This window comes from Staurois parvus, unplaced genomic scaffold (assembly GCF_062004578.1).
Source record: "Staurois parvus isolate SC_StPar_1 unplaced genomic scaffold, SC_StPar_1.0 ptg000450l, whole genome shotgun sequence".
NCBI classification, from domain to species: Eukaryota; Metazoa; Chordata; class Amphibia; order Anura; family Ranidae; genus Staurois; species Staurois parvus.
In genome coordinates, this window is record NW_028318246.1 from 430570 (window position 1) to 441528 (window position 10959).

A 10959-nucleotide genomic window follows, 5' to 3' on the forward strand; every position below is an offset into this window, starting at 1 on the left:
GCACACTAAAATTTGGTAAATAATCCTCCAAGGACCAGACCAACTAATTCTCCCTTCAACCTGTAGTACTGGAGTCCTAGGATAACTGTTCCCGATCTCCAAGGCAAATAAATCTTCCTTCCAATACTTCACTTGCACAAGGAGTGGAGTATTGGAAAGAAGATTTATTTGCCTTGGAGATTTATATCACATTTTTTCACATGGTGACTATTTGATGAGTTGAATGATTTCTTTTTATGATTTATTATTCTTTCACGTGGTGATCACTGGATGGACTGAATTATTTGAACTTTTATTTTATGCACTATATCAATTATTGATATTATCAATATTTCTAAGTAGATATTGTTTTGGGAATGTTATATAGATAATCAATGCATGCACCACTGAAATATTTTTTCTTTAAATATTTTTTTAAATAATTTTTGACAGAAATGGGAATTGATAAAACTCCTAGAAAATATTTCACTCCTCATATAAAATGTAAAAAAAACATGTTTGACTTTAGATTTAATATAAAGAAAACCTGTTATTCACTCAGATAAGATGAAAAGCGCACAACACAGCAGGCACTATAAGGTGTCTGTTCTTACCTTTCCTGCACTACTCTGCTTTCCTGATCTTCCAATGGAGCCTAGAGGAGAACACATTACTACCAAGTATGGAATACACAAGGATACTACTCCTATGCTCCTGCCCCTCTTCACCATGAGTAGAAGTGCATTGTGAAGTGCACTGCACCTCAATCACCAGGGTTTTGGGGAGAATAGTGAAAATAAGCCCTGACACTTGATGGGGATTTTTTTTAATCCCACTGATACCAGTGGTGGAACTTATTTTATCCCTAGCCACAATGGGGTTTATTGTTTACCTCCACTGACACCAAGTATGGAATTAATTGTACTTTAATTTTCTCTTCAGTAACCCCCTCAGGCCCTCTTTGTCTAACACATAGCAAAGCAAAGGATACAAAATTCAACACTACAAGCCATACACTGTGAAGGCAAACCTTTATTGGTCTCACCTACTTTTTTCCTTTCCCAAATTGGCCCCCATGCTTCACTCACCATTCTACGTGAACCCTCCTAATTATTCTCGAATGTTGGCTAACTATGCTCTTTCCCACTATACCTCCTTCTCTTTTCAATGGAAATTATTGTAGCTTGAGAATTTACAACTAGTAGACCCTACATTGATCCACCAATGAAATACCTTAGCAGCTGAGCATCTTCTGATGCAAATTAAAGTGGACCTGTGGCCAGGATATGGAAATTCAATATTGAGCGATTACATACAAGTGGCCGTGATTAGCTGTGGGAGCGGTCAGCCTCCCATTGCTTTTAATGGATCTGCCACCTGCAGCTAATCACTAGAAACCCATGCTGAGTCTCCCATATGTAATCACTAATGGCCCCATTTGTAAGTTTCAAATGGGGCCTTAAAGTGTTACTAAACTCACAACAGTAAAATCAGTCTGTATATTCAGTAAAGCATGCTGGTTATACTCACTGTGGAACCTAAGGGGTTAATCCTCTGCATTGTGTAAAAAGGCTGTTTGAACCTGACTTCTCTGCCCCTCCTCTTGCTCAAATGTCCACAGTAATAAGACAGACTAAACCCGTGCCCTTCTGCACATGCTCAGTTTACTGTGTATTGCTAGAGAGGTTTTTTTTCCTTGGGAGAGTGCATGTGATCAGCAAAGGGCCAATCAAGACAGAGGTCAGGGATTTTACATCCTCCTAAAGCAGAAAGAAAACGCCTCCTACAAGCTTTAACCAGTGCTCAGCTGAAGTCACAAGACTACTCTAACCTCTGATGAGAAAAGGTATTTAGCCGTTCATATTTAGTAAAATAATTGCATTTCCATTGTTGTGTGTACTGTGGGAGACCAGATATAGTGGATGCAGGGTCCGGGGTTTAGTAACACTTTAAAGTGAAACTAAACCCTCCTATGCTTTACAGCCAAAGAAGCTACCATCCTGGCTTCTGATCTGCATTTGCCATGGTACTGCAGACATGTCCATCTCTGATACTAACCATTTGATGACTTGATAGTTCCACTGAAAGCTATTCCATGAAGCTCTCTGGGGAAACAGTTAAATGGGTGGGTTTAGTTCCACTTTATAGACAATGCATACATACAGAAAAATACCTGCTGGCAGAAATACACTTATCTCCTATCTCATATTTTATGTTAGGGTTTATATACACTTTAAAGCTCATTTAGTACTACCACAGCCTGCCCACAGTTACACTTTTAGAAGATCCTATCAGAACATGGCTTAGGCAGGAAACTAAATGTTCATCATCTAGAATAAAAAGTTATTTTACTTTTAACTGTTTGCGTTTCTCCTCCAGTTATCAGATTTCCTGCCTCCAGGAGTTTTTACTGCTGTGGCATCTGTGGTTCTGGCACTCTTTTTCGCTGTGTGTGCAGGTCTATGCATATTCATTGCTGTGGCTAGCATGAGATCAAACCAAGGAAATTACAGCCCGAGCAGACAGGAGAAAGAAGGATCTCGAGTAGAGATGTGGAATATTGTTCAACCGCCTCCCCTGGAGAGACTCATCTAATAAGGACTCAGTGCAGCTCTAGAAGCACCACCAGCCCGGCTGCAGAATACACCATAACAAGTTATGACTGAGACTTTTCACTATATCTGTTGACATCATCCTATCACCAAATACTGCACTCCTAAATCAGATATAAAACAAAGGACTATAGATTTAAGCATTGGTAAATGTGCAACATAGACTTAAATGACTGTTGTGTGAGATGCCTTCACTTTCCCATTAACTAAATGGGGAAAAAGGAATTGGATAGATGGAAAACCTTGGGAAATCTCTATTGTGTTCCTGTAATGAGCGGAAACTCTCCTCTGCATAGTGATGACAAACAGATACAAGGTGATTGGATTATACCTCCATACTCAACCACCCTCTAGTGTCTATGGTTTATTTTGAGTTGTAATTACTTAACAAAACCACCTGTGAGGTAACAAATCTGTAGCAACAATACCAGAAATCATCCAATCTGCTGGACGTTGTAGCCTGATGCCTGAGATGTCAGCTGAAATTGTTCATAAAAAGCGGGAACAATGCTTTCACATGCAAGCCTTTCAAAGAAGGAAAAACACAGATAAGATGTGAAATCTATCTGAAAAGCAATGCAATAAAACAATTACATAGTGGCAGGTAGACATCACTGTCTATGCTTACCATTCTTTCATGTGCAAATATTAAGTCTCCTGTCTGTAAAATAGGTATATCTGCATATAGGCAGTGCTGAAAGATTTGAGGTGGCCATAAACAGTAGATAATAGTCTCCTGATCTGGCAGTTAAATAATAAAATGTTTAAGTGGAAGCAGCAAGGAACCACCAGGGAGAATATGATCAGACAGGATATAAAATATTGCTTTCCCAAGATAACTCAGCATTGGAACTGTCTGAATTTGCCTTCTTCTGATAACATTCCTCCATTGCCTAAGTAAGAGAACTTACATGAACAAACTTGTGCTTTTAAGGACAGAAATGGGTACAGAAGACATTTAAGGTGACCATATCTTGCATACATATCCAACTATAAACTAACTAGTGTGGCCAGTGGGTAAGTGTGGCAAGTAAACACTGTTCTTCATTTCTATTTTTTCTTCTATCCTTCATTGAGGGACACAGCTTTAAGCGATTTTAAAGGTTCATTTTTTTTTTTTTGTAAAATAACAAACATGTTATACTTACCTGCTGTGTGCAGTGGTTTTGCACAGCAAAGCCTAGATTCTCCTCTTTTCGGGTCCCCCGCAGGCTCTCCTGGCTCCTCCTGTCTGTTGGGTGCCCCCACAGCAAGCAGCTTGCTATGGGGGTATGCACTGCTCCGTGAGTCCATTCACACACTGAGCCATAGTTTGGCCCTGCCCCTTCCGTCTCCTTATTGGCTGACTGGCTGTGATTAACAGCAGTGTGAGCCAATGGCTGCTACTTGCTGTCTCAGCCAATGAGGAGGCGGAGACCTCGGGGAGCCGAGGTTGTCATTCACATAGCTGGATCGCGATGAGGCTCAGGTAAATAATGAGGGGGTTGGGGGAGCTGCTGTACATAGAAGGTTTTTTACCTTCATGCATAGAATATATGAAGGTAAAAAACCTTCATCCTTTACAACCACTTTAATGGTTAACCACTTGCCTACCAGGCACTTATACCCCCTTATTTACCAGGCCAATTTTCAGCTTTCAGCGCTGCCGCACTTTTATTGACAATTGCGCGGTCATGCAACATTGTACCCATATGAAATTTTGATCATTTTTTTCTCACAAATAGAGCTTTCTTTTGGTGGTATTTAATCGCCACTGGGCGCTTTACTTTTTGCGCTATAAATAAAAAAATTGCAAAAAATTTGAAAAAAAAAAAAGTTTCTTTGTTTCTATTATAAAAATTTTCAAACAGGTAATTTTTCTCCTTCACTGATGTGCGTTGATGAGGCAACACTGATAGGCGGCACTGATGGGCACTGATAGGCAGCACTAAAGGGCACCGATAGGCAGTACTAATGAGGTGGCATGGATAGGCGGCACTGATAGGCAGCACTAATGAGGTTTCACGGATAGGCGGCACTAATATGCGGCACTGATAGGTGACACTGAAGATGGGTACTGATAGACGGCACTGACTGGCATCACTGCTGGGCACTGACTGGCGGCACTGACTGGCACAACCGCTGGGCACTGACTGGTGGCACTGACTGGCAGCACTGCTGGGCTGCACTGGTGGGTGGCACTGGTGGGTGGGCATAGGTGGGTGGGCACAGATGGGTGGCACTGCTGGGCACAGGTAGGTGGCACTTCTGGGCACAGGTGTGTGACACTGCAGAGTGGCACAGGTGGGTGCACTGCTGGGCACAGGTGGGTGATCTGCTGGGCACAGGTGGGCGGAGCTAGTGGGCGCACTGCTGGGCACAGGTGGGCGGAACTTGTGGGTGGCACTGCTGGGCACCGATCATCAGGGCACTAATCATCAGTGCCCTGATGATCGGTGCCGATCCTCGCTCTGGCAACTGCCGGTTCTCGGCAGTACTTTCCTCACGATCTGACAGCGTGAGGAAAGTGCAGCCGAGAACCGGCACTTGCATTTCCCTGTGATCAGCGTGTCATTGGACACCGCTGATCACGTGGTAAAAGGCCGCTGTGATTGGCCTTTTACCACATCACGTGATCAGCTGTGTCTGTAGGACACAGCGATCACGGAGATCGCCAGGTGCGCGCCCCAGGAGAGCGCGTTCTGGGAGGACGTCATATGACGTCCACCCAGAACTGGCCGGCCGCAGTGCAGCCGTCATTCGGCTATCTGCGGTTGGCAACTAGTTAATAAGCAACCAAGGATTGTACTGCTGCATACAGGAGAAACTGACACTACACAACTGAAGGCCAAACTCTTAAAGGCTCTAACCACTGCCACCTCACACCTGCCCAATTACTCTAATGGGTTGATTTACTAAAACTGGAGTGTGCAAAATCTGGTGCAGCTGTGTATGGTAACCAATCAGATTCTAACTTCAGCTTGTTCAATTACAAAAAAAAAACCTGGAAGCCGATTGGTTTCTATGCAGATGTGTGAAGTCAATCTTCGGGCTATCAAGGTGCACCAGACTTTGCACTCTCCAGTTTTAGTAAATCGATCCCTAAGTGTCTACTAGAGAATTGATGCCTCCTTCCTGTCCACCATATTTTTCTGGTGTCAGACTTTGGAGGCTTCCCCACCTGCTTTTACAGTGGGCTGAACATTTTTTTTTTCTTTAAGTTAATAGCAGAACAATATTTAGCTCTTACTACCATCAAGGTGTCAGGGTCTGGCCTATCTATTCTATACCAATGTATTCTTGCTACTAAGCCATACATTCCGCCCCCATTCTAACCTAGTATTGCTGGTGTTAAAAAGACCCATTTGAACGGATTTACGACATTTTCTTGACATCCCCTGAGGTAGCTTTTTTTATGGTCATCGCTACTCCTAAAAGAATGTCTCGAGTTATCAGAATCATCCTATAACAGGTCTCATATTATTTTACACAAAGACAAGGTTGTTTTGAAACCAAGGACCTTCTTTTTACTTAAAATGGAGCTCCAGTCTCCTGTGTAAAAGTTACAAGTCAGCAGCTACAAAAACTGTAGCTGCTGACTTTTAATAAACAGCCACTCAACTGTCCCACGATCCAGCACTGTGCTCGGCCCAGCCGTTTTCATTTTGTGTGCTCTCTCCCCGGCGCTGGCATTTTTACTATGGGCATCCAGCTAAGAGAGCTTCTGGATTCACCACCGGGTGCCCACTGCGCTTGTGTGAGTGGTGCTGCACACTGTGAATGATCCCACAGTCATCTGGGACCTGTCATGTGTATCAGAAGACTGGGAGAGGGTGGGGGGAGGAGAACTTCCACTTGCGATCGCCTAGGCAGTCGGAGCTGTCCTAATCAGGTACCTGTTCCCCCCTCCTTCCCTAAACTCTCCATTTCACAAACAGGAGTGGGGGAGGAGGCCTTGAAGCAGAACTTCCCCTTTTGGCTCTGCTACTGTTACTAAAACATATAATGCTAATCTCCCTGTGTCTAGAACTGGTTCAGCCCAAGGAAATCTCTCTCTATTTTCTGGATGTCACTACTTTCAGCCTTAGAGTCACTAGAACAATGAATCTTTCTCTGACTTTTCATCATTTGCAAAGTTGATGCATCTACCTCTTCAGATGATAGTTTCACCCAAAAACATTCTGCAAGCATTTGTTTATGCCATCCTTTTTTGCTTATCATCCATAAAGGAATGTCCATTAATGGACAATAGGGAACATTTTTGCACTCACTCTAAAATCCTTTACTCATAGTCTATTAAGGTGACACCCTTTCCACTCCTTTCCTATGCTATTGGAATGCTTGTTACAACTGGGAAGGATTGAGGTGGGAAAGGTTAGAGCCTCTAGGGGGCTGGCCTTCAGTTTCTGTGTCTATTTTTCCTGTGGGTGGCAGTATAACCTTTGGTTCCTTAGTATCCATATTTGTGTTTTTCAATGGACTCCAAGAAAAGGATTTTACAGTGCGCAATAAAACCAATTTTTTCCTGTACGTGTATTGGACTTGTACACGTCATTTTTTTTTCACTTCTGTGTGGCCCCACGGGGAGATTTTCCTTCAACTGTGAGCCTCATACAAGGGGGTGTAGTTATCTACAGGCCTGGAGGACATGGGCACTTATACAAAGACTGTCAAAACTTCCAGTGCTTTCTCACTCTACTAAAAAAGTTTTTTGTATTTCTCTGTGTTCCCATTTCAGTGATTTCTGGTTAATTTCTGTCCTGTCAGGAAGGGAAATTTGTCCACTAGTGACATAGATGGCTATCCAAACTGACAGATATTCTAACTGTGCCCTGCTTGATGTAAACTGTTGGATGAAGTTGTTTAAAGTAGACCTATACTTCAAATTTTGAACAATTGGACTGTCTAACATGGATTGATTAGCACAATTTAATGTGTTACAGCAATAAGTATAAAAAGTGTACTTTTAACACATAACTCCTTATTAGAAGCAGCAATTCCAGAAATAAGACAGTGCCTAGGCACCCTCCATTCTGCTAGCAGAACAGGTGCCTATTAGGAGTTATACATAAACTGAACCATATCTTGCAAAGTTCTGCTAATGATCACTGGTAAGGTCATCATGACGAGACCAGCTCTAGGAACAGTAAAATTGCCAGAGATAACTTGTGCCTCTCATACCATGGTGACAGTGTTGTAGCCATACAGAGTGGATGACAAAATAGGTCTAAGCAAAAAAAGCAACTGCAGAATGCATACTGTCAGTGAAATGTAGTTCATAGCTGACTAGTTTTACACAAAATGCAACTAAAATATTAGCTTGCCTGATTATAGGTTAAATTTTACCTATACACGACTATTGGTGCCTTTACTGCAAAATCAGAAGATTTGTATATACTTTATGATGGTTATATGTAAACTGTTTATTTGTAGAGGTACATGGAAAGAAGTTGGAAAAAGTGTGTAACTATAGCCTGCCTAGAAATGTACTTTAAACTAGTTAAGAGAGAAATATGGGTCAGGCCATGACTGACCTCTCTTTCTGAAAATGTTACTTGCCAAGCTGTTCACCCACTAAATCACAGACCCAACAAGTATGCAGATCAAGAAAGTTAGAGGAAGTCCATATCTGAATATTTGTTCCAGGTCATTGATTTAAACTAGTGAAGCCAAAAATTACTTAATTCAACAAGCTTTATTGCACAAACAATATATCTTGCATTCCTCCATCTGAAGGATCACCCCTCTAACCAGAATAAGCTCAGTGGATGCCAGTAGGAAGTCGAAAACTTGGGGTCTCCCTTGCAGGTTTCTGGAGGTTTTTCCTGCGTGCGCTGTAGTGGGATAACATTGCACTAAGTAGTGTGCATGTTGACCGCTAGATGGAAATGACCATCACTACTGTACATTACACAAACGTATTTTGCACCAAAATTTTTTATAGAATGACATCTGAAAGAAGATGAGCTTTTAGGAGACAAACTGTAATGTGACCCTGACATCTATGGTTTATGTACTTAATGTTGTTATTGAGTACATTACAATAATACAGTATTTTCTCTATAGAGTCTTTAATTTTCGTTTCTTTAAGCTGATTTATTTTTTCCATCTATCTAAACAATAGGTAAAGGAAGCTTCATTGTAATTTTTTCCAAATTCAATTCAGTATTATTTTGATCCATTGGCGTGGGGCTCTTAAACAGCATGGGGTTCATAGGCTGGTGCCTACTTTGCCTATTTTGTAATCTAGCAATGGCCCCTAACACATTTCACCTTTACAGTATTAGTCTTTTTTTTTATTACTAAGCCCAGAAGGGTGAAATGTATTGAATGGGTGGTCTTTCAGGTGAAAATGTGCAAGATCTTCTGTTTGTGCAATAAAACTTGCAGAAGGAAGTGATACTAACTGCCTGCATCCTTTTTATCCCTATACAGTGCAGAGTCTTAACCGGCTCTGGGGATCAGCAACTGCCATGTCCACAGGGTGTGCAGAAGGTACAGATCACACCCAGGTGACACCACCAAAAGGGGTGACATCGGTCCCGCCATTTATGAGCTGCCGCTGTCAGTCTCTCAGAGATCTGTCTGCGGGGGGCAGGACAGCTCTGGACAGTGGGTGGTGCTGCTCGAGGTAACAGCAAGTGATTGTGTCTTCAGCCCTCCACACTGTCTGTGTAAGGTAAGACAGGAGGGGGGTGCAATGTGGGGGAGATCTGAAGAGAGTAATGGGGCGTTGTGAGGCAGACTGAGGATAGTAATGGGGGGAACTGAAGACAGTAATCTGGTCACTGAGAACATTAATGGGGGGACTGAGGACAGTAATGGGGACATTGAGGACATTATTGGGGGGGGACTGAGGACAATAATGAGGGCCTGAGAACAGTTATTGGGTCACTGAAGACATGAATTGGGGAGAGCAGTGGCAATACTCTAGCCTGCTCAGTGCCCTACGGCCTGTCCTGCTGGAGATTGGGGGGGGGTGGCACCATGTTTTATCTCACCGGGTGACATCAACCCTAGTGGTGTGGATACGCCACTGCGTATCCACACCACAACAGAAGGAGACAGTTTGAAGCTTGTAAATTGAGATATTTCAAACATGCATAACTATTAATGCCAGAGGTTCAGAATGACAGCCGGGCAACTCACATTTTTATAAGGAGTGAACAGCAATTGCAGCCATCATGATTCTTTTATAACAGGTTTTCTTATTAGAGATATTAGGTATTACGTAACTTAACATACAAGATTACAAAAACACATACTGTAGGTCCACGGTACTTGAGGTGACCATAAACTTGTTAGTGCACTTGCAACAAAAACATTTACTGTCCGTTATACTTTTATTATTTGCACTAACATCCAACTTTTCAGGACAAGCTTTCAGGTTGTACCCCCTACTCATTCCACGGTACTGACAATTATTGCCAAAAATAACTCATGGTTTTTGTTTTGTACTTCATGAATTGCTAATAATATAATCATGCACCAAAGACTGAACACTGATTTATAAGTTTCTGGATGAAGTGCTCATCTGTACTTTTTAATATATCGTTTCACAACAGTAACTACCTACTTCTGGCAAAGTGTATCTATACCCAAAACATTTTTTTCCATCTATAGATAGAACAGGGACAGGTTAGAAATGTTGTCAGTTGTACTGCTATCCAGGGCTCTGTTAGAGAGATATCCCCCCCCCCTGTGTTCTGGGGACAACATTTTACCATGCAGGAAGCAACGTTATATCTGCAGCAGGGAAATATGCAGAAAAAAAAAGCTGGTAGAGGTTTTAGCATTCTCCTACCTAACGTAAAAAGGCATCTTTACTTTTGTCTGTGGTGCTGTTAAGGAGATTTTCCTTCACTTCCTGTCCTAGGGACAACCTTTTTTTTACCAGACTGGAAGTGAAGGAATCTCTCTGTCGGAGCTTCCAATGGCAGTGCAACCTGAAGGTCTAATGTTTCTTCAGTCTATCCGAAAGTTAAAATAAAATGTTTTGGCTATAAAGGCACTTTAATGTTTGCAAAGCATCTACTTTCCTATACTTTTTGTACCTATTATGTGCCAATATGTTGTATGTGTTTTTTACTATAGGCAACAAGAAATAATTCTGTAGATGAATTAGTGAATTTAATAAATTAAACTGCATATACGTGTTTGTTGTCTGTTCATAAAAAACAATAACACGACATGTATGCACAATGTGAATGGATTGGTTTGGAAAGATATCAGTCATTACAGACCACCACATACATTAGAAATTTAGCATAGTATCACAGCAATGGCTGCAGTTCGGGCTCGTTGGCAGATCTTGTGATGAAAGGACATTTTTCTCATGTGACTAGCATTGGCTAGAGAATAAAAGAGAAAGCTTTAAAGCTGAATCACC

The 10959-nt window shown here is 41.9% G+C and overlaps 1 protein-coding gene across 1 annotated transcript in view; it reads left to right on the forward strand.

Moving 5' to 3' along the window:
• CRB1 (crumbs cell polarity complex component 1) overlaps positions 1-3194 on the forward strand; it is a 131047-nt gene extending 127853 nt beyond the window's left edge. The window contains exon 11 of the mRNA XM_089688663.1: positions 2359-3194. Within this exon, the coding sequence (XP_089544789.1) occupies positions 2359-2574 (216 nt within the window). The 3' untranslated portion in view covers positions 2575-3194. The remainder of the gene's footprint in view (positions 1-2358) is intronic.
• The last annotated feature ends 7765 nt before the right edge of the window (positions 3195-10959 follow it).